General features: G+C 45.7%; 1 protein-coding gene across 1 annotated transcript in view; it reads right to left on the bottom strand.

The window, feature by feature from the left end:
- GPN1 (GPN-loop GTPase 1) overlaps nucleotides 1-24102 on the bottom strand; it is a 53146-nt gene that overhangs the window by 10861 nt on the left and 18183 nt on the right. Inside the window, exons 9-12 of the mRNA XM_039529662.1 lie at nucleotides 17854-18000; nucleotides 7009-7091; nucleotides 2910-2949; nucleotides 304-394 (exon numbers count right to left, since the gene is read on the bottom strand). Of these exons, the coding sequence (XP_039385596.1) occupies nucleotides 304-394; nucleotides 2910-2949; nucleotides 7009-7091; nucleotides 17854-18000 (361 nt within the window). The remainder of the gene's footprint in view (nucleotides 1-303; nucleotides 395-2909; nucleotides 2950-7008; nucleotides 7092-17853; nucleotides 18001-24102) is intronic.

The raw sequence follows: 24102 nt of genomic DNA, 5'->3' as shown, positions 1-24102 counted from the left end.
AGTTGCTTTTATACTTTTGTGGCAGAGAGAAAAACGACAGAGAATTTTCAAGGCAAACTCTACAGAGACTCTTCTGAAGGGGGAGGGATAGCTCAGTGGTTTGAGCATTAGCCTGCTAAACCCAGGGTTGTGAGTTCAATCCTTGAGGGGGCCACTTAGGGATCTGGGGCAAAAATTGGTCCTGCTAGTGAAGGCAGGGGGCTGGACTCAATGACCTTTCAAGGTCTCTTCCAGTTCTAGGAGATTGGTATATCTCCAATTATTACCTTTAAATTACTCCACCACACAAAACCCTTTCATTACCTGCAAGTGGGTTGCTCTCCATAGCCACAGAGCCCATGTCTTTCTGCAAACGTTCCAGCTGCTCTTTTTGCTGCTTGCTCTGGGCTTTCGCCTACACACGGGAACATTTTAGTGTGATTAATATAACACCCACCATAGGGTCTCTGGACACAGTTCAAGTAATACAAGTAAAACAATATTTCCGCTCTAGAAGAGAGGACTACCCAAACATTGGGTAAAGGTATGAGTCAATAAATGGACTTTACAGCAGAATTTGTTGGACCAGAGGAGGAAAATGAATTCCAGAGCTGAGAGACCTCCACCAGAAGCACTTTAAGCTATCCAGTCTCAACTGTCACACTAGTGCATTGAGAGGTGTCTCTTGGATAGCCAGGACTCAAAGCATGTAGAGGTACAATTTGTTTTGTTTCAGTGGAATACACTGAACAGAAAGCCAGCAGAGTCTTTGGAGAACCGGCACAGTAAGTTCCAGAGTCAAAAATGCTCAACTGATCAACATTCTATGTTAGTTCTGGGTCCGGTTCTGTTCAATATCTTCATCAACGATTTAGATAATGGCATAGAGATTACACTTATTAAGTCTGTATATGATACCAAACTGGGAGGGGTTGCAAGTGCTTTGGAGGATAGGATTATAATTCAAAATGATCTGGACAAACTGGAGAAGTGGTTTGAAGGAAATAGGATGAAATTCAATAAGGACAAATGCAAATAACTCCACTTAGGAAGGAACAATCAGTTGCACACATACAAAATGGGAAATGACTGCCTAGGAAGGAGTACTGTGGAAAGGGATCTGGGGGTCATAGTGGACCACAAGCTAAATATGAGTCAACAGTGTAACGCTGTTGCCAAAAAAAAAAAAAAAAAAAAAAAAGAGCGAACATCATTCTGAGACATATTAGCAGGAGTGTTGTAAGCAAGACATGAGAAATAATTCTTCCGCTCTACTCCGCACTGATTAGGCCTCAACTGGAGTATTGTGCCCAGTTCTGAGTGCCACATTTCAGGAAAGATGTGGACAAACTGGAGACAGTCCAAAGAGCAACAAAAATGATTAAAGGTCAGGAAAACATGACCTATGAGGGAAAAAAATTGTGTTTATTTAGTCTGGACGAGAACTGAGAGGGGACATAATAACAGTTTTCAAGTACATAAAAGATTGTTACAAAGAAGAGGGAGAAAAATTGTTCTTCTTAATCTCTGAGGATAGGACTAGAAGCAATGGGCTTAAATTGCAGCCAGGGAGATTTAAGTTGGACATTAAGAAAAACTTCCTGTCAGGGTGGTTAAGCACTGGAATAAATTGCATAGGGAGGTTGTGGAATCTCTATCCATGAAAAATGTTAAAAGCAGGTTAGACAAACACCTATCAGGGATGTCTAGATCAAGGATGTCTAGAACCTTTCAGAAGTGGTGTGCATAGTCTTCATTTATTCACTCTAATTTAAGGTTTTGCGTGCCAGTAATACATTAACATTTTTAGAAGGTCTCTTTCTATAAGTCTATAATATATAACTAAACTATTGTTGTACGAAAATGTAAAAATAAGGTTTTTTAAATGTTTAAGAAGCTTCATTTAAAATTAAACTAAAATGCAGAGCCCCCCCGGACTGGTGGCCAGGACCCGGGCAGTGTGAGTGCCACTGAAAATCAGCTCATGCGCTGCCTTCAGCATGCGTGCCATAGGTTGCCTACCCCTGGTCTAGATAATACTTAGTTCTGCCATGAGTTCAGGGGACTGGACTAGATGACCTCTCGAGGTCCCTTCCAGTCCTATGATTCTATTCCATGGTAAAAGAAAAGTTCAGGATGGCAAAGGACAGCCCAGAGGAAGAGAAAAAAGGGTACAGTAACCTACCAGACTGGAGCTAGAATCCAAACTTTGCATAAAACAGGGTAGCCAGAAGACATTTTTCATCTCTAACATGAAAGTTACATCTCTGACTTCTACTTTATTAACATACTTGATATCTTCATGTAAGCCAAAGTGGGAATTTGCGGTGGTATATACAAAGACCTAAAAAGTCACTTTGGAAGGTCATAACAAATGGTGTCCTCCACCCCTCAAGGTACATGAATCCTTCTAAATTAGATACCCCTTGAAGCTAAGTGACTATAACCATGCCCAGGATTCCAAGAGTAATTCTCTACAGCTTGTGTAGTAGAATTATTCGCTTCTTGCTTTAGACTCTATTCCCCACCGTACACACCCTACATCTTATTTACCTTCCTCATGGCTCTCAGACAGACACTCTGTCCAAGCCATACCACACTCAATTACTAGAACTAAAGCATTTGGAGGATGCATGGTTTGTAGAAAAGACTGCTGTACAAAATAAAACCGCACCATGCCAAATCTAGCAAAGGAGAGACTGAGGATGGGTCTCGGGAAAGGGCTTTTCACCGTAAGTGTGATTAGTAAATTAAATAATGGGCCTCTGCAGTGCAGTGGAAATTTAAATCCAGATTGGATAAGTCTTTTAAGGAAAATAACCAGACTATACTCTGAGAAGCTGGGGTCCTGAAGGAAAGCTGGAGCAGACTAGTTGGCACTCTGACCCCAGAATACACTGCCTGTGTGTGAAATACTTGTAAATCTTTACCAATGATTTTCTCAGACGCTCATATTCTGGACGATACTCCCTGAAAAGAGAAACATTTTGAACATTTACTTATAAACAACATCTGTCCATTACCTAAGCCTCTGAGCATATTTCCATTAATCCAACAATTAAGACAACATTTAACATTATAGCTGCAACTAGAACAGACCCTGAATTTTCAATTACCCATAATAAACCAGACATTGAGTGAACAAATGGTGCCTTTTTCAAGGGAGATTTTTTTTCAAAAAGCATATAGGAATGTTGACCAATACATGGGCTGTCCCTCTTAAGGCAGAAGATGAGAAGCTAAGGACAAATACAAAAACTGCAGCTGTTGCTCACACAAGCAAGTTGGCAGAGACTCAACCCAAAGATGACTGAGGTAAGGCTGCTATGATGAGGGAAACTGCCAGAATTGGTGAGGATGACATTGTACACAGTGTTGGTGTAGCCATGTCGGTCCCGGGATATTAGACAGACAAGATGAGTGAGGTAATATCTTTTATTGGACCAACTTCTGTTGGTGAGAGATACAAGCTTTTGAGCTAAATAGAGCTCTTCCTCAGGTCAAGGAAAGGTACTCAGAGTGTCGCAGCTAAATACAAGGTCAAAGAGATAGTACATATTCTAAGGGCAGGTCTACACTACTGCTTAAGTTGATATAACCTACGTCGCTCAGGATTTTGAAAAAGCCACCAGCCCTCTGAACAACGCAAGTTATAGTGACCTAAGCGAGGTCCACAACGGCACTATGTTATCAGGAGATACTCTCCCGCCGACATAGCTTCCGCCTCTCATGGAGGTGGAGTAATTAATGCTCTCCCTTCGGCATAGAGCAGTAGTGATCGATTGGTCGATCCTAGAGAATCTCCCAGTTGATTGCGATCTTTGGCGGTGTAGCGGAGCTGCTGCTAAGTCAGGTTCCCTGCCTGCCCCGGCCCCGCGCTGCTCCTGGAAGCGGCCAGTGCAGCCCCGTGGGTGAAGGTCTCCCTCCACACACACAGCTCCCACCTGGAAGCACCACCCCTGAAGCTCTCATTGGCTGGGAACAGGGAGCTGTGGCCAATGGAAGCTGCAGGGGTGGTGCTTGCAGAGAGGGGCAGCATGCAGAGCCACGTGCCCCCTGTGCCCCACCAGGGACCAGAGGCACGTTGGCCCCTTCCAGGAGCAGCGTGGGGCCAGGGTAGGCAGGGAGCCTGCCTTAGGGTCGCTGCACTGCCAACCAGGAGTTGCCTTAGGTAAGTGCCACCCTGCGGGATGCCGCACCCCAACCCCCAGCCCTGAGCCCCCTCTCAGAGTCAGCACCGCATAACCCCTCCTGCACCCCAACCCCCTGCCCTGACCCCCTCTTAGAGCCAGCACTGCACCACCTCCTGCACCCCCCCCTCCGAGCCAGAACCCCAACACACTGCCCCAGCCTGGAGCTCCCTCCTGCACCCAAACTCCCTCCCAGAGCCCACACCCCACACCCCCTCTTGCACCCCAACCCCCTTCCCCAGGCTCAACCCGGAGCCCCCTCTCACACTGTGAAACCCTTGGCCCCAGCCCAGAGCCCGCACCCCCTCCCAAGCCCAAACTCCCTACCTCAGCCCGGTGAAAGTGAGTGAGGGTGAGCAACTAAGAGAGGGGCGGATAGAGTGAGCGGGGCAGGGCTTTGGGGAAGGGGCAGGGCCTCAGGGAAGGGGCAGGGTAGATCCTGGGTTGCCTTTAAATTCAAAAAGTAATTTTGGGCATAAAAAGGTTGGAGACCACTGGCATAGAACATCTTCACCAGACATGCTAAAGCAGTGCAGCTGCACTGATGGGGGGGTGGGGTATATCCCAGTGATTTGAGCATTGACCTGCTAAATCCAGGGTTGTGAGCTCAATCCCTGAGGGGGCCATTTAGGGATTTGGGGATTTAGTTGGGTTTGGTCCTGCTTTGAGCAGGGGGTTGGACTAGATACCTCCTGAGGTCCCTTCCAACCCTGATAGTCTATGATTCTCTAAAGTGCTTCTAGTGTAGACTAGCCCTACCATTCAAGGTGAAGTGGCCCATTAACACTGCTGTGGTCATAGGACAAAAAAGGGGGTCCGTGGGTTACAGACTGTTGTAATAAGCCATAAATCCAATGTCTTTATTAAGACCATGATTTTTAGTGTCTAACAAACTCATGAATTTAAGCTCCCATACTCATCTTTTGAAACTGATAGGTCAGGCATGGAGTGATTGCTTTGTGAAAAGTGTTCACCCACAGGTGATAGGGTGTTTTTGTCTTATGATTTTCCTCAGAGTTCATTTAAGACAGTGATTCTCAAACTTTTGCACTAGTGACCCCTTTCACACAGCAAGCCTCTGAGTGCAACCCCCCTTAAATATACAAAAAAGTGGTTTTAATTTATAACACCATTATAAATGCTGGAGGCAAAGCAGGGTTTGGGGTGGAGGCTCACAGCTCATGACCCCCCATGTAATAACCTCACAACCCCCTGAGGGGTCCCAACCCCCAGTTTGAGAACTCCTGATTTAAGAGCATAGTGATTGTCTGGTTTCACCCACACAGCTGTTATTGGGACATTTACAATGTACTGGATGAGATATACCACATGTTGTGATAGAGATGTGTAGGACCCTTGATCTTGAAAGGTGTATTGGGGGGTGGGGTGTCCTATCGAGTATGGGTTGCAGTTGTTTCATAATACTCCATAGGGGTTCCAGTGTGGGGTGGTAGGTGACAACTAGGGTTAGGAGTAGGGACAAGTATCTCACAGGTTTGCAATTTGGGGGCCTGATTAGAAGGGCTAATTCCTGGCAGCACTCACTAGCCTAGAGTACTTTTTGCATCTGTACCCAGTTAAAAAATAAAAGAGAGAGAGAGAGAGAGAGAGAGAGAGAGAGAGAGATTTACCTCTCACAGATGCAGGACTTGTTACAGTTTTCCAAGACTTTGTCACCTCACGATTACACTACTCTGGCACACTTTACATGGTGCTACACCATGGGATTATTTGGAAGCTAAAGCTATTGCAGAATGCTACTTATTAATTAGGGTTTCACACAGGCAGCACCTCTCACCAGCGATCCATGACCTACAGTCTACTCACAGGTGTCAAGTTGAAGTTCCAAGTGTTGAGTTTAACTGTATAAGGCAGGGGTCCCCAACACGGCGCCCGCGGGGGCATCTAAATGCGCCCGTGTGCTGAACGGCGGTGCAGCATCCCCCGAAATGCCGCCGACAAGCGACATCATCGAGGCGCGTCGCCGCCGAAATGCCGCAGAAATTTGGCGGCATTTTGGTTGATGCTCCACTGTCGCCGTGGACCTTCATCTGGGGCCCGCCAGACGAAAAGGTTGGGGACCACTGGTATAAGGCAACCAAACAATCTGGCAGTATTCCATGAGGGGAGAAGCACAACTGCAATCTGCAGATATGCCTGACCTGGAGCTTCACCAGTTTAAACAGGAGAGAGCTTGCTGGCAGGATGTTTTCTGTGAAGGTTCTTTGAATTTGCTCACCACTGAGTCTGCCAGAGCCCTGTTGTGTTTGCTTTCAGAGCACAATGCAAACCTAGTCTATCCTGAGGCATCTAAGGAGGAGGTTGGTTGAAGGGGTTATCTGTACTGGTGTTTTCTGAATTTTCTATTGAGCAGTTACCAATTTTGAAATTTATGTCTGGACAGTTTGCGTGTTTGAATGTCTTATTTGTGTACTCTAGCATACACAGGACAAGTGTTTTATAACAAATACTCTAGGTCAGTGGTCCCCAAACCTTTTTGGTTGTTGCCCCTCCTCCCCCCCACACACCCCCAGAGCCATGCTTGGGAGCAAGGAATGGGGCCAGAGTCATAGCCAGGAGCGGAGCAGTGGCTGGGCTGAACAGCACTCCCTCACCATCCCCTGTAGGGGCTGGTCTGGGCCCCACCGCACCCTCCTAAACATTCCTCCATATCCCTCTAGGGGGCACACCCCACAGTTCGGGGACCACTACTCTAGGCCAACTGAGCTGCAAAAGACTAGCACACATTCAAGCAAAGGAACAAGTCCATGAATTGGAAGCTGAGCAGCATTCTTTAGATCAAGGACACTTTCCCTCACACTGAAAATAACCACCTCACCTCTCATATTCATCTACAGCTTCAGAGACTTTCACAAAAAATTCATCCAGTCCTGTACCCAGCACGGCAGAAACACCAACCACCTGCAAAAGAAATGTTTGTTCCAGAAACTAAATGAGACAATTCATACAAAGTATTATAAATAACCCTTATGGGAGATGAATTCTAGAGTTACCAATCAAAGACAATGACTAGGGAAATGACCCATTGGGACTGCTATCAATTTAAATTTAATTATAACTACAATCCTTCAAATGATCCAGAACCATCAAGCTGTGTTAACAGCCTACGTTCCTGTCATTGCTACATTCATCATCTCTTCCTCACTCATTCAGTTTGTTACACTCACTTATTTTGTCTTGTCTTTAGACTAAGTTCTTTGGGGGCAAAGACTGGCTCCTTCCTATACATGTGTGTAGTGCCTGGCACAACAGGGCTCCAGTCCTCATTGGGGCTTTTAAGCACTGCCACAGCATAAATAAAGACAATGCAACACTGAGAATATAGTATCTTTACATTCATAACGTTCAGCTGAATCCTAGTCAAAAAACATGGGCAACACAATCCAATGCATGAAAATAATGAATTCCTTGTATATAGTAGAGAAGATGGGCAAGTGCAGGGGAAAAAATATCAAGGCTGTTTTCTAATTAAAGAAAAGATGGGTTATCGTGGGGCATAGAGCAACCCTCTCATTCTGGGACAGAAACTAAAAACTCATCTTTTAAACATATATGTTATGAGCTCCTAGAGTGATACTGAGGCAAATGCATACATTCCTAAGGCCAGAAGGGAACCTTGTATTTATACAGGTAAGACTAGTACTATTGGTGTCTCTTCTTCTTCTTTCTGTTTTCCCAGCTAGCTGGAGTTGAGTCGCTGGATCAGTCTGTGACAGGATTGCCAGTCCAATGGTCAATCCATACCCACTTTGTGAGCCTGTACACAATCTATCCAAAATTTTCTCGGGGGTCCTCTTATTCTCTGCCTATGAACTCTAGTTTCAAACATCTCCCTAACAGGATTCTCTTCATTCATCCTTCGTACATGCCCAAACATCTCAACTCCAACAACACAGATCTTGGTCTCACTCCTGAGAACTTTATTCCACATGAGATCCAGCAATGTCATTCCTTCAATGCCTTCAAACATGTCACTTCAATAGCTCCAAGTCTTCTCAAGTGCCTCTCTTTGGTCACCCACGTCTTTGATCTGTACAGAAGAGCTGATTTTACCATGGTTTGTGTAGTTGTCCCTTAAGTTGCAAGGACATCCATTTATCATAAAACACTACACTTCCGCTGCACAAGACTTCTTCTGCACTCAACAGCCTTGCCTGTAGTTCTCGGTTGATTTTGCTATTTGCCGTTAATCAGCCCAAAAGAAACTTACACGCAGAAGCCTGAGTTAGGTGCTGGCTCTCAATGTTGGTATTCGTCTATCTTGGTTCCACCCAAGCCACCCACACGATTTTAGTCTTTGCTTTACTCATTCTGAGGTTACAATTTGTTAGTTCCCTGTTCCAGGCATCAGTTGCTTGGACCAAATCTTCCTCAGCAGTGGGCATTAGAGCAATATTGTCTACACAGATCAACTTAGTAAAATATTCCATTTTTTATTTTCTTGATGAAATTCATCACAATTATGAATAGTGAGGGACTAAGCACTGACCCCTGGTGGAGCCTACCTTGCACCTCAATACCCTCTGTAAAAGCAGCAAAGAGTCCTGTGGCACCTTATAGACTAACAGACGTTTTGGAGCATGAGCTTTCGTGGGTGAATACTCACTTCGTCAGATCACCCACGAAAGCTCATGCTCCAAAACGTCTGTTAGTCTATAAGGTGCCACAGGACTCTTTGCTGCTTTTACAGATCCAGACTAACAAGGCTACCCCTCTGATACTCAATACCCTCTGTTACACCAAAGGGCATCCACACTTTAGTCATGGAACTGTCTATTGGTCTCTCCTGGCCTCAAAATCTATGCAGAAAGTTACCATTCAGAGTTTAGGTCTTGTATTATAAAGCAGCTCAGTACAATTAACTATTTAGCATGATAAGTATGCATAGCACTATTTTAATGATTTATATGATGCCATGATTTGCCAGATGCTTAACACAATTAAAATTGACAAGGGGGAAGAAACACAAGCCAGAATAAGGAATAAAGAATATTTAGATAAATCAGAATGAAATTCACCCTAAGGTACTTAAGAAACTAGCTGAAGCAATCTTGGACCCTTTGCCGATTACATTCAGGAACTCATGGAGGACGGGTGATGCCCTGCAGGGCTGGAGAAGGGCAAACATAGTATCCATCTTTAAAAAGAGAACCCAGGGAATTATTGACCAGTCAGCCTCACCTCAACATCTGGAAAATACTGGAACAAATTATTAAACAATCAATTTTTAAGCACCTAAAGGACAATAGGGTAATAAGAAATACCCAGCATGGATAGTCAAGAGCAAATCATGCCAAGCCAATTTAATTTCCTTCTTTGACAAGGTTACTGGCCTAGTAGAAAGAGGGGAAGCATTAGGTGTAATATATCTTGCTTTTAGTAGGCTTTTGACATAGTCCCTATAGTAAGATGAGGCCCTGAGACATAAACCCTTGGTATCAGAGGCCCGGTATGAGGCCTGAGGCCTGAACTGAAGTAATGGTCAAGACTTTGCTAACAAAGTAAAGTTAAGCTGTGAGCCAGAGGCAGGCCCTGCTCACAAAGTTGGCAAGAAGGCGGCTGCTAAAAGCTCGTATACACATATAAGCACTAATAAGATGAACATGTGCCAGGATGGCACCAGAACATCCCGGTATGAACACACTCCACAGAGATAACAAGGAATAAGCAGACCCATCCTAAAGACAGGGTCAGAAGGACAATATGAGGGACAGACTTGTTTATTTGAACCAACCTGTACCAGGGGAGAGGCAGCACGCTAATGCGTAGAGGGGTTGTACCTCAATATGTCAGGAGTGATGTGTAACCTGTTTGTACCTGTGTATAGGAATGCACCCTGAGTGGATGTCTTGGTCTGGCCTAGGGGGCAGTGGCAAATCCCGCTACTGAGTAAGCTGGTCCATCGTCAGGGAGCACATACATACTAGCAGAACTGTAGACATCTAATCCGGGGAGGCAAAGACTGTGTTTCATTTTGAAATAAACCTAGCTGGGTGCCTTCGTACCTTATTAGAGTCTGTGGTCATTTCGGGTTTTTTCGGGGTCTGCTGTGTCAGCTATCTGCACAGAGCTGGGGCAGCGCACAGAGGGAACACACGCACGCAGACAACTGTTATAATTGAACAGAGCAAAGCACCACACCAGTGACATCTGACAACATTCCCACTTGACATTATGATATACAAACCAGGGAAATGTAGTCTAGATGAAATTACTATAAAGTGGCTTTACTGTCAAAGAGTGGGCATATCTAGTGGGGTCCCGCAGGGGTCAGCCCTGGGTCTAGGTACTATTCATATTTTCATTAATAATTTGCATAATGGAGTGGAGAGCATACTTATAAAATGTGTGGATGACACCAAACTGGGATGGGTTGCAAGCACTTTGGAGGACAGGATTAAACATAAGAACAGCCATATTGGGTCAGACCAAAGGTCCATCTAGCCCAGTATCCTGTCTTCCATCCTGACAGTGGCCAATGCCAGTTGCCCCAGAGGGAATGGACAGAACAGGGAATCATCAAGCGATCCATCCCCGTCACCCATTCCCAGCTTCTGGCAGAGGCTAGGGACACCATCCCTGCCCATCCTGGCTAACAGCCATTGATGGACCTATCCTCCATGAATTTATCTAGTTCTTTTTTGAACCCTGTGATAGTCTTGGCTACACAACATCCCCTGGCAAAGAATTCCACCGGATAACTGTGTTGTGTGAAGAAATACTTCCTTTTGTTTGTTTTAAACCTGCTGCCTATTAATTTCATTTGGTGACCTCTAGTTCTTGTGAGTAAATAACACTTCCTTATTTACTTTCTCCACACCAATCATGATTTTATAAACCTCTATTATATCCCCCCATAGTCGTCTATTTTCCAAGCTGAAAAGTCACAATCTTATTAATCTCTCCTCGTACAGAAGCTGTTCCATACCCCTAATCAGTTTGGTTGCCCTTCTCTGTACCTTTTCCAAGTCCAATATATCTTTTTTGAGATGGGGTAACCACATCTGCAAATCATTTATGAATATGCTGAATAGGACTGGTCCCAGTACAGACCCCCTGGAGACATCACTATTTACCTCTCTCCCTGACTATTTATTCCTACCCTTTGTTTCCTAATACATAAGAATGGCCATATGGGTACGATCATATGGTCCACCGAGTCCAGTATCTTGTCTTCTGGCAGCAACCAATGCCAGATGCTTCAAAGGGAAAGAACAGAACAGGGTAATCAAGTGATCCATCCCGTGTCTGGCATTCAGAGGCTTCGGGACACCCAAGGCAGGGATTGTATCCCTGACCATCTTGGCTAATAGCCATTGATGGACCTATTCTCCATGAATTTATATAATTCTTGTTTTAATCCAGTTATATTTTTGGCCTTCACAACATCCCCTGGCAATGCGTTCCACAGGTTGACTGTGCATTGTGTGAAGCAGTACCTCCTTTTGTTTGTTTTAAACCTGCCACCTATTAATTTCATTGAGTGAGCTCTGGTTGTTGAGTTATGTGATTGGTAAACCACACTTCCCTATTAACTCTGTCCACACCATTCATGGTTTTATAGACCTCTATCACATTCCCCGCCAAGTAGTCTCTTTTCCAAGCTAAATAGTACCAATCTTTTTAATCTCTCCTCATAGGGAAGATGTTCCATATCCTTAATCATTTTTGTTGATCTTTCTGTTCTTTTTCCAAAATATCTCTTTTGAGATGGGGCGACCAGAACTTCACACAGTATTCACGGTGTGGGAGTACCATTAAGATGGAGAGTTTGTCTTATTTCCTCTTTCCTAATGGTTCTTAACACTGTTAGCTTTTTTGACTGCCACAGCACATTGAACAGATGTTTTCAGAGAACTACTTGCTATGGCTCTCAGATCTCTTTCCTGAGTGCTAAAAGCTAATTTAGACCCCATCATTTTGTATGTACAGTTGGGATTATGGCTTTTTATTTTATATATAAATATAATTTCATTTGCCATTTTGTCAACCAGTTTTGTGAAATCCTTTGCAACCCTTCGCAGTCTGTGTTGGACTTAACTATCTCGAGCAATTTTGTATCTGCAAACTTTGCCACTTCACTGTTTACCCCTCTTTCCAGATAATCTGCGAACATGTTGATCAGCACAGGTCCCAGTACAGATCGCTGGGTGACACTTACTTACCTCTCTCCATTCTGAAAACTGTCCCAGATTGAGGTTTCATTAGAGGAGGTTTTGGAACAAATTGATAAATTAAACAGTAATAAATCACCAGGACCAGATGACATTCACTCAATGGTTCTGAAGGAACTCTAATCTGAAACTGAAGAACTACTAACTGTGGTATATAACCTCTCACTTAAATCAGCTTCTGTACTAGATGACTGGCAGATAGCTAATGTGAGAATAACTGCAAGGTGGTAGTACTGCTGAAAAGGATCTGGGTGTTATAGTGGATGGCAAACTGAATATGAGCCAACAAAGACCAATATTCTGGGATGTATTAACAGGGATGTCATATGTGAGACATGGAAGGCCACTGTTCCGCTCTATATGGTACTGGTGAGCCCTCGGCAGGAGTACTGTGTCCAGTTCTGGGTGCCACACTATGAAAATTGTGGCCAAAACAAGAGGGAGTGCAGAGGAGAACAAGAAAAATTATAAAAGGTTCAGAAAGCCTGACCTATGAGGAAGAGTTAAAAAACTGGGCCTTTTTAGTCAGTAGAAGGGAAGAGGGGCCTGATGATAGTCTTTAAATGCATTAAGGGCTGTTACAAAGAAGATAATTATCAACTGATCTCCATGTCCACTGAAGGTAGGACAGGAATTGTCTTAATCTGGAACAAGGGAGATTTAGGTTAGATATTAAGAAAAACTTTCTAACTATAAAGTTACGTTGTAGAATAGGTTACTAAGGGAGGTTGTGGAATTTTCATTACTGGAGATTTTTTATGAACAGGTTGGATAAATAGCTGTCAGGGACAATCTAGGTTTAACTGATCCCGACTCAGAACAGGGAAGTAGGGTGGACTAGATAACCTCTTGGGCTCCCTTTCAGTCCTACATTTCTATGATTCAAGGGGCTTTAAAAACAAAGACGACATAGTCCCTGCTCTGACCTAAACAGCCCTTTTTTTTAAATCTAAGGCTTATCATAATTTGGGGTGCTGCATGGAGTGGAGAAGTGAATCGGAAAGGGGGATGGTGTGAATGAAAGGGCAAGCAGAAGGAATGATGAGACAACTGAGCAGGAGCACAAGGTTATAGACAGGACAGACAACAAGGTCCCTCCTGTCCTGAGGAGCTTACAGATAATGGAAAACAAAGCATCCCAGAGCTTTCTAGAAAGGGAGGATAGGCCAGGGGCTAGCCTGGAACTTGGGAAACTGGGGTTCAATTCTGTGGTCTGCTACAGACTTACTGTGTGACCTTGGGCAAGTCATTTAGCCCCTGTGCACCATTTCCCTGGATAGAAATACAAGACATGGCCTGTCATGACCCTGATCACTTTGTTTATATGTTGTGCCATCTCATCTAATTTTGGTCTTGAGATTACAAGGCTTTTGGAGCAGGGGCAGTGTCTTCCTCTGTCTGTGCAGCACAATGCAGCCCAGACCATGGGCCTTTTGATGTTACCATAATACAAACAACAAACATCCAGGGTACGCAGTAATTTTTATAAAGTACAAGAACATTTGCAATATAATCAAGGCCTAAAGTATGTGGTAAAATCCACCTGATTTCTGTGGTTCTCTAGTGATACAGACCAGAAAATCTGAGATACTCATTTGTTTACATACAAAACAGCAGAATTTTATTGAATTAGGTATGAAAACAAATCATGCAATCAGCAGAGTATATTTGTAAGTCATGCTCTGGCCAAAGGATCCATGCAGGACACTGGTTTAAGACATGGGAAAACTGGGTTCAATTCCCTTCTCCACCACAGACTTCCTGTATGACCTTGGGAAAGTTACTTAGCCTCTCTCTGTTTCAGTTCTCCATCTGTAAAATGGGGATAGCACCCCTCCCTAAACAACAGGTGTGTAGTAAGATGAGGCACTGAAACAAACTCTTGTGTCAGAGGCCCAGTCTGAGGCCTGAAGCCTGAACCAAAGTACTTCCAGGCATTGCTAAGCAAAAGCTGGGCTGTGAGCCAGGGGTAGGCCCCACTCACAGAAGTTGGCAAGAAGAGGGCTGCTAGAAGCAGGTGCATCCACATATAAGTGCTAATAAGAGGAACTTGTGCCAAGATAGCATCAGAACACTCCACAGAGATAACAAGGAACAGGCAGGTGCATATTAAAGACAGGGTTAAAAGGACAACATGATGGATAGATTTGTTTGAACCGACATGATCAAAGAGGGAGACAGACCCCAATGAGTCAAGGGGCTGTACTTCAATATGGCAGTAGGGATGAGTAATCTGTCCTGTAACTGTATAAAAGTAGGTCCCGGAGTGCGCATCTTTGTCCAGCCTAGGGGGCAGTAGAAAGTCCCACCACTGATTGAGCCGGTCCATTGCCAAGGGGCACAAATTCGTAGTATGTCCTGTAGAGTCTATAGGAAACTACTACCGTGCTTCGTTTGACAATGGTCTTTGGGGGTTCTCTCGGGGTTTGCTGTATCAGCTATCTGTGCAGAACTCGGGCAGCACACAGAGGGAACATGCACGCAGCTGACCGTTATCATCGAACAAGAGCAGAGCACCACACCGGTAGCTACTGACAACAAGGTGTTGTGAGGACAACTTCATTAAAGATTAGGAAGCACTTTGGGATATACTGACGACGAGTGCTATATAAGAAATAGCATTATTGATTCAGCAGCTGGTGTTATTTATTTTGATATTGAATTCAGCGTTGTTGTCCACACATTTTCAGATGTCAACATGTGTAGATTTGCGTACTGACAACGCCTAACTGCATCACAGAACTCTCAGGGAGGAAAGAAGAAGGGTTTTTACAGCTACATAGTGGGAGCAGGCTGCTGGTACTTTTAGCAGCTAGGGAGACAGAGGAAGCCATTTGGAATTATGGAATAAACTCATTAGCTGGATGTTTCTACTAAAATTATCAGTGAAACACTTGAGTTGACATTTTAAATTATGTCTCAAAGTCACCATTGTGTTACGATGAATGGGGCAGTTCACACAGAGCTAATGTTTCAGGAAGAAAATACAGCAACAGCTTACACTCTGTCCACTTAATCATTATCATCTGTAGCTTTACCATCATGCCTAGATGCCAGGACCTGATCGTGCTGGATGCTAAACAGCAGAGGTCAGCAACCTTTCAGACGTGGTGTGCTGAGTCTTCATTTATTCACTCTAATTTAAGGTTTTGCGTGCCGGTAATACATTTTAATGTTTTTAGAAGGTCTCTCTATCTAAGGCTATAAACTATTGTTGTATGTAAAGTAAACAAGTTTTTAAAAATGTTTAAGAAGCTTCATTTAAAATTAAATTAAAATGCAGATCTTATCAGTTTAGTGCAGTGGTTCTTAACCTGGGGTGCACACACCCCCTGGGACAGGGCCGGTACAAGGATATTTTGTGCCCTAGGTGAAACTTCTACCTTGCTCTGCCCTCCCCCCGCCCCCCATCAGTTCACTGAGGGGCAAATCCCAATGAGCCTTTATAGACCCCAGGGGCCAGCCATGCCCAGGGGCTGCTCCCCAGACCAGGTTCCCCTCTCCCCACCCCCTGAACTCCCCTGGAGGGTGCACAGCGTCCCCCTGCCCGCGAGCCCTCCCCACCCAACCCCAGTGGCCCCTGCCCCGAGTCCACTCACTGGCTTTGCCGGGCTTGGGCCGCTGCAGCAGCTCAGCAGGGAGCAGCTGCATTCCGGAGGCATCAGAGCCAGAGTGTCCCGCTTGCAGCAGCAGCAAGCCCCAGCCATGGAGGAGGCGGCATGGTGCAGGGGGACAGCAGCCCTGCAAAGGCGGCAGTGCTGCTAGTAGGGAGCAGCTGTGTTCCCCCCCCCCACCCGGGGGCTCCTGCAGGCTGCAGTGGATGTATGCAGGCGCCAGCCCCTATGCGCCCCCTCGGCTCCCCCACTGCCTAGGGTTACCATATTTCAACAATCAAAAAAGAGGGGCGAGCCCTGCCATAGCCCCACCCCCATCCACTCCCTCCCACTTCCCACCCCGATTGCCCCGGTCAGAACCCCCAACCTGCCCCTGCTCCTTGTCCCCTGACTGCCCCCTCCTGAGACCCCCCCACCCTAACTGCCCCCCTAGGACCCTACCCACTACCTGTCCCCTGACTGCCCCAACCCTTATCCACACCCCTGCCCCCAGACAGACCCCTGGGACTCCTGACCCATACAACCCTCCCCATCCCAGGAGCCGCAGAACCCGAGCATGGTGAGGGAGGAGCCAGGGAGCGGATGCATGCTGGCGGCGGTCCCTGTGCGCCCCCTGGCTCCCCACTCGCCACGCTCAGGCTCTGCGGCTCCCAGGAGTGTGAGCCGCCGCTGCCCCTCCTGCAGCAGGCTCAGGGCCCCGGCGGCTCACACTTCCGGGAGCCGCAGAACCCAAGCACGGTGAGGGGGAACCGGGGGGCGCACCTGCCGCCGGTCTGGGGTCCCGGCCGCTGGTCCCGCTCAGCCTCCTGCCGGCCTGGGGTTCCAGTCGCTCATCCGGTAGCAGGCTGAGTGGGGCCGGCAGCCGGGACCCAGTAGGTTGCCGACCCAGGGCAAAAAGACAGTACCTGAACCACAGAGATTAAAATCAAGTATGAGGCAAGAGACTACAGATGGATATGGGCAGATGGAGGGGTACAAGTGAACAAGGAGACAGTATGGTTCTGCATTATAGGCAATAGTCTTTGCACACCAACAGCCTAACTATTGTCAAGTTTTTTGTAGGCACTGTGGCAAAGGACAGTTTTGAAGAGAGAGTTCAAAGTGGATAATGAGGTACCTTTGTGGATGTTTACAGGAAACATCTGCCAAGCGTGTGGGGCAGCATGGGTGAAAGCACAATGGTAAAAAAAAAAATTAAAAATTTTAACACTTTTTTAAAACTGAAAGCTAATGGGGAGCACAATTCTGCAGCAAGGGGACATTACGGGAGGGATACCATGCAAACCCCAGTGAAATAGCTATGGGATCACTGGCACTCCCTGTTATATAAACTTTTCAATGGCACTCATTACTGGATTATTTAAGTTCTTTATATAATGGGTTTAGCCTCCCAATCCCACTGGGGTAGGAAAAGATATCTTCCCATTTACCATATGGGCTAGATCTTTGTTTCTATGGTCATGACCAAAACAACCTCCTTCAGTAAGTGGTACAGAGCTGAATCGGACTCCTTTAAAAAGAATGAAGGGCTTAGCTGACCCTGCTAGAGTACAAGGCATTTCAAATGAGAGACTCTGAAATGACACCATCCACTCCACTGCTTTCTTAGGAACACGACTACTTCATTCTTTGCTTTCTCTGGTGATTTATTTGCAATTTAATTTTAAATTACTCCCTCTGCCAGCTTGCACACCCCTCCTCCCCTGAGGCAGGATAATGTAATCCAAAGCATTTGCCCCTTATTCTCTGAAGAATGACGCAGAGAAATCAGTCCCCTCTATGCCCCAGGGTGCAGGACTCAGCAAGGGAATCAAGGCTGAGAGCAGTGAAGAGAGATCCCTGTGTAGGGGGTAGTGAATAGGGGAGGAGGCTTACCTTGAGTGAGCTGTAAAACTCATCCAACACCAGGCTCATGGAACGAGTCAGGTTACTAACATATGTTGTCTCTTGATTCAAGGCATCTTGGAAGATCTCAAAATCCTGCATCCATTCTACTGCAAAACTGTGATCAATGATATCTGTCTGGAATGTATAAGGAAATGAGAAGTCAGTTTTCAGAGATGATGGTGGTTGGTTGGTTCTGTATTAGCATGGGCACTCAATAGTACCTGAGAGTTAAGGCTAGTAAACAGTTTTCATTCTAACTCCACTATCAAAAGCTCATAACTTTCCAAAACATTCACTCCCTGGCCTGAAATATCCCATGCTTTGTTTTGTCAGTTCAGCTGTTTCAATTTGAAAAAAGGTACAAACTCCAACACTATTTCAATTTTTAAAAGGCATGTTTAGAGTTTAAGGCATTGCTACTGCAATTTGATCAACACAGGAGGACTTGTAGGTCTGCGTGCAGTCCCACTGAGGCCAATGGGGCCCTGCCAGTGTGTATGAGATTGCACTATTGGGATCTAGGCAAGTTGAGTCCTCACTTATGACCTCACACACTGTTGGTTGGCTTGAAAAACTTTAGTTTTTCAATTAGTGACTAAACACTACTCACCGAGCGCCACAGCAATAAGAGCTATGCAAACATATAGTACAGCACTCCCTGCCCCCATAGAACTTACAATATAATTTTTAAGGCAAGATAAATGGATTTGGGGGAGAATAGGGAAAACAAAAGAACAGGAGCAGTAAAGGGGAGTTTTGCAAGGGACTTTTACAAGTGAAGGAGGAAAGACTGGGTGAGCCTGTCTGTCAGTTTGTTCTGTGCTTGCTTGCCTGCCTGCTGTGTGATTCCTTATAGTGAAGATTATAGTGTGGTCTGTTTTGGGGGTTGCATGCTAAGCCAAGTGCTAGGCTAGGCTGAGAGTTAACTAATGAGGCTCTAGCCTGCTATCCTTTGATACTTAAATCCTTTTGGGTCCCTTGACAGGAGGCAGGGATAACTCAGGGAAAATGGGGGCTTAAAAAGCCAGCTCCTAAGCAGCCGGAGAAAGCAGTGAATACAGCCGCAAACAGGAGTTTTGTGAGGGAGTGAGTGAAGCAGATACACCTAACAAAAATACTCTAAACTTGGGCCATTTTAATCACTCACCGGCCCCAGCCAAAAAGAAAACCTGCAAGAGTAAAAATAATGCAGACAGAAGTCCAGCAGCGATGTGGGGAGTATATAGTTATTATACCGAGAGCACTCAAGGAAGACAAGGCCATTGGGGAGAAGCTAAATGAATTCTTTGCATTGGTCTTCACTGCAGAAGATGTGGGGGAGATTCCAGCACCAGAGTCATTCTTTTTAGTTGCCAAATCTGAGGACCTGTTCCAGACTGAGGTGTCCATAGAGGAGGCTTTGGAACAGATTGATACAAACAGTAATAAGTCAATAAGACCACATGGTATTCACCCAAATGTTCTGAAGGAATTCATACTAAATTGAACTGCTATTGTAGTATGCAACCTATCACTTAAATCACCCTCTGTATCAGATGATTGAAGGGTAGCTAATTTAATGCTGATTTAAAAAAAAAAAAAAAGAGGCTCCAGAGGAAGTCCTGGCACTTCCAGGCCAGTAAACCTAACTTCAGTAACAAGCAAATTGGTTGGAACTATAGAAAAGAACAGAATTATCAGGCACATAGATGGACATGGGATGGTCTTCCAAGAAGAAGGATTGCTAGGCAGAGACGGGCTCCACCTCACGAAGAGAGGGAAGAGCATCTTTGCAAGCAGGCTGGCTAACCTAGTGAGGAGGGCTTTAAACTAGGTTCACCGGGGGAAGGAGACCAAAGCCCCGAGGTAAGTGGGGAAGTGGGATTCCGGGAGTAAGCACAAGCAGGAAACTGCAAGAGGGGAGGACTCCTGTCTCAGACCGAGAAAGCGGGACAATCAGCGAGTTATCTTAAGTGCCTATACACAACTGCAAGAAGCCTGGGGAACAAGCAGGGAGAACTAGAAGTCCTGGCACAGTCAAGGAATTATGATGTAATTGGAATAACAGAGACTTGGTGGGATAATTCACATGATTGGAGTACTGTCATGGATGGATATAAACTGTTCAGGAAGGACAGGCAGGGCAGAAAAGGTGGGGGAGTTGCGTTGCATGTAAGAGAGCAGTATGACTGCTCAGAGCTCCAGTATGAAACTCCAGAAAAACCTGAGTGTCTCTGGATTAAATTTAGAAGTATGAAAAACAAGGGTGATGTCGTGGTGGGAGTCTGCTACAGACCACCAGACCAGGGGGATGAGGTGGACGAGGCTTTCTTCCAGCAACTAACAGAAGTTGCTAGATCACAGGCCCTGGTTCTCATGGGTGACTTTAATCACCCTGATATCTGCTGGGAGAGCAATACAGCAGTGCACAGGCAATCCAGGAAGTTTCTGGAAAGTGTAGGGGACAATTTCCTGGTGCAAGTGCTGGAGGAACCAACTAGGGGAAAAGCTCTTCTTGACCTGCTGCTCACAAACAGGGAAGAAATAGCAGAGGAAGCAATAGTGGATGGGAACCTGGGAGGCAGTGACCATGAGATGGTCGAGTTCAGGATCCTGACACAAGGAAGAAAGGAGAGCAGTAGAACAGAGACCCTGGACTTCAGAAAAGCAGACTTTGACTCCCTCAGGGAACTGATGGGCAAGGTCCCTTGGGAGAATAACATGACGGGGAAAGGAGTCGAGGAAAGCTGGCTGTATTTTAAAGAAACCTTATTGAGGTTGCAGGAACAAACCATCCCGATGTGTAGGAAGAAAAGTAAATATGGCAGGCGACCAGCTTGGCTCAACAGTGAAATCCTTGCTCATCTTAAACACAAAAAAACAGCTTACAAGAAGTGGAAGATTGGACAAATAACCAGGGAGGGGTATAAAAGTATTGCTCAGGCATGCAGGAGTGAAATTAGGAAGGCGAAATCATGCTTGGAGTTGCAGCTAGCCGGAGATGTTAGGAGTAACAAGAAGGGTTTCTTCAGATATGTTAGCAACAAGAAGAAAGTCAAGGAAAGTGTGGGCCCCTTGCTGAATGAGGGAGGGAACCTAGTGACAGAGGATGTGGAGAAAGCTAGTGTACTCAATGCTTTTTTTGCCTCTGTCTTCACAGACAAGGTCAGCTCCCAGACAGCTGCACTCTGCAGCACGGTATGGGGAGGAGGTGACCAGCTCTCTGTGGGGAAAGAAGTAGTTCGGGACTATTTAGAAAAGCTGGACGAGCACAAGTCCATGGGGCCGGATGCACTGCATCCGAGGGTGCTAAAGGAGTTGGCCGATGAGATTGCAGAGCCATTGGCCATTATCTTTGAAAAATCATGGCGATCGGGGAAGGTCCCGGATGACTGGAAAAAGGCTAATGTAGTGCCCATCTTTAAAAAAGGGAAGAAGGAAGATCCAGGGAACTACAGGCCAGTCAGTCTCACCTCAGTCCCTGGAAAAATCATGGAACAGGTCCTCAAGGAATCAATTCTGAACCACTTAAAGGAGGGGAAAGTGATCAGGAACAGTCAGCATGGATTCACCAAGGGCAAGTCATGCCTGACTAACCTAATTGCCTTCTATGATGAGATAACCGGCTCTGTGGATGAGGGGAAAGCAGTGGATGTGCTATTTCTGGACTTTAGCAAAGCTTTTGATACAGTCTCCCACAGTATTCTTGCCAGCAAGTTAAAGAAGTCTGGGCTGGATCAATGGACGGTAAGGTGGATAGAAAACTGGCTAGATAGTCGGGCTCAACGGGTAGTGATCAATGGTTCCATGTCTAGTTGGCAGCCGGTATCAAGTGGGGTGCCCCAAGGGTCGGTGCTGGGGCCGGTTTTGTTCAATATCTTCATTAACGATCTGGAGGATGGTGTGGACTGCACCCTTAGCAAGTTTGCAGATGACACTAAACTGGGAGGAGTGGTTGATATGCTGGAGGGTAGGGATAGGATACAGAGGGACCGAGACAAATTAGAGGATTGGGCCAAAAGAAATATGATGAGGTTCAACAAGGACAAGTGCAGAGTCCTGCACTTAGGACTGAAGAATCCCATGCACTGCTACAGACTAGGGACCGAATGGCTGGGCAGCAGTTCTGCAGAAAAGGACCTAGGGGTTACGGTGGACGAAAAGCTGAATATGAGTCAACAGTGTGCCCTTGTTGCCAAGAAGGCTAATGGCATTTTGGGTTGTATAAGTAGGGGCATTTCCAGCAGATCGAGGGATGTGATCATTCCCCTCTATTCAGCACTGGTGAGGCCTCATCTGGAGTACTGTGTCCAGTTTTGGGCCCCACACTACAAGAAGGATATGGATAAATTGGGGAGTCCAGTGGAGGGCAACAAAAATGATTAAGGGACTGGAACACATGACTTATGAGGAGAGGCTGAGGGAACTGGGATTGTTTAGCCTGCAGAAGAGAAGAATGAGGGGGGATTTGATAGCTGCTTTCAACTACATGAAAGGGGGTTCCAAAGAGGATGGATCTAGACTGTTCTCAGTGGTAGAAGATGACAGAACAAGGAGTAATGGTCTCAAGTTGCAGAGGGGGAGGTTTAGGTTGGATATTAGGAAAAACTTTTTCACTAGTAGGGTGGTGAAGAACTGGAATGGGTTACCTAGGGAGGTGGTGGAAACTCCTTCCTTAGAGGTTTTTAAGGTCAGGCTTGACAAAGCCCTGGCTGGGATGATTTAGTTGGGTTTGGTCCTGCTTTGAGCAGGGGGTTGGACTAGATGACCTCCTGAGGTCCCTTCCAACCCTGAGATTCTATGATTCTATGACATAATTTGTTGGGGAAGAGTCAACAGGGCTTTTGTAAAGGAAAATCATGCCTCACCAGTTTATTAGAATTATTTTAGGGTGTCAACAAGCACGTGGGCAAGGGTAATCGAGTGGCTGAAGTATTCTTGGACTTTCAGAAAGCTTTTGACAAGGTCCCTCACCACAGGCTTTTAAGCAAACAAGGCAGTCATGGGATTAGAGGGAAGGTACTCTAACCATTAGAGGAGTGAAGTTCTGGAACAGCCTTCCAAGGGGAGCAGTGGGGGCAAAAGACATATTTGGCTTCAAGACTAAGCTTGATAACTTTATGGAGGGGATGGTATGATGGGATAGGCTTAATTTTGGCAATTAATTGATCTTTGATTATTAGCAGGTAAATATGCCCAATGGTCTGTGATGGGATGTTAGATGGGGTGGGATCTGAGTTACTATAGAGAATTCTTTCCTGGGTGCTGGCTGGTGAGTCTTGCCCACATGCTCAGGGTTTAACTGATCGCCATATTTGGGGTCGGGAAGGAATTTTCCTCCAGGGCAGAGGCCCTGGAGGTTTTTTGCCTTTTTCTGCAGTGTGGTGCACAGGTCACTTGCTGGAGGATTCTCTGCACCTTGAGGTCTTTAAGCCACGATTTGAGGACTTTAATAACTCAGACATAGGTTAGGGGTTTGTTACAGGAGTGGGGGGTGAGATTCTGTGGCCTGCATTGTGCAGGTGGTCAGACTAGATGATCATAATGGTCCCGTCTGACCTTAAAATCTATGAATCAGTAACTGGTTAAAAGACAGGAAACAAAGGGTAGGAATAAGTGGCCAGTCTTCACAATGGAGAGGGGTAAATAGCAGGGTACCCCAAAGATCTATACTGGACCTGTGCTGTTCAACATATTCTCCCACAGCCTCCTCTCCCCACAGACCAAGGAGATCAATCCCTTTCCCTGTAGTGCAGGCAGAAGTGTGTGTGATGCGGGAGCCAGTTACTGCGCAGCTGAGTGTGCCATGTGAGCTCTCCACACTGAGGAATTCCAAAATTTCCTGGGGCTTTGAAAGGAGAGGGGCAAATGCCTGTGTAGCTGGATGCAGGACAGTGGAGCATTGTGCGATACCCCCGGAGGCCAGTTACGGCGATGTAATAAACGCTGTGTCTAAACGGACGCTTTGTTGATCTAACTTTGCCGCAACAAGCTCTGTGCCTCTTGGCATGGTAGTTTTATTTTGTCAGCAAAGCAGGAGGAACATTGGTGGGAGGAACACTGTCGTGTGTACACCTCCACTATTTTATTGAGAAAAGCTGCCTTTTGATGATGAAACTGTAGTGTAAAAAAGGCCTAACTCAGGCTATGTCTACACGGTACTTTTGTTGGCATCTGAAATAACTATCACATTTATAAAAGTGGACTAGGCTTCAAGCTGACAGCATTCCTTTAAGAGTATACATAAAAAGGAATGGA

This window comes from Mauremys reevesii, linkage group 3 (genome assembly GCF_016161935.1).
Source record: "Mauremys reevesii isolate NIE-2019 linkage group 3, ASM1616193v1, whole genome shotgun sequence".
Lineage (NCBI taxonomy): Eukaryota > Metazoa > Chordata > Testudines > Geoemydidae > Mauremys > Mauremys reevesii.
The sequence above is the reverse complement of the archived record's forward strand: the minus strand, read 5'-3'. Positions and strand labels throughout refer to the sequence as shown.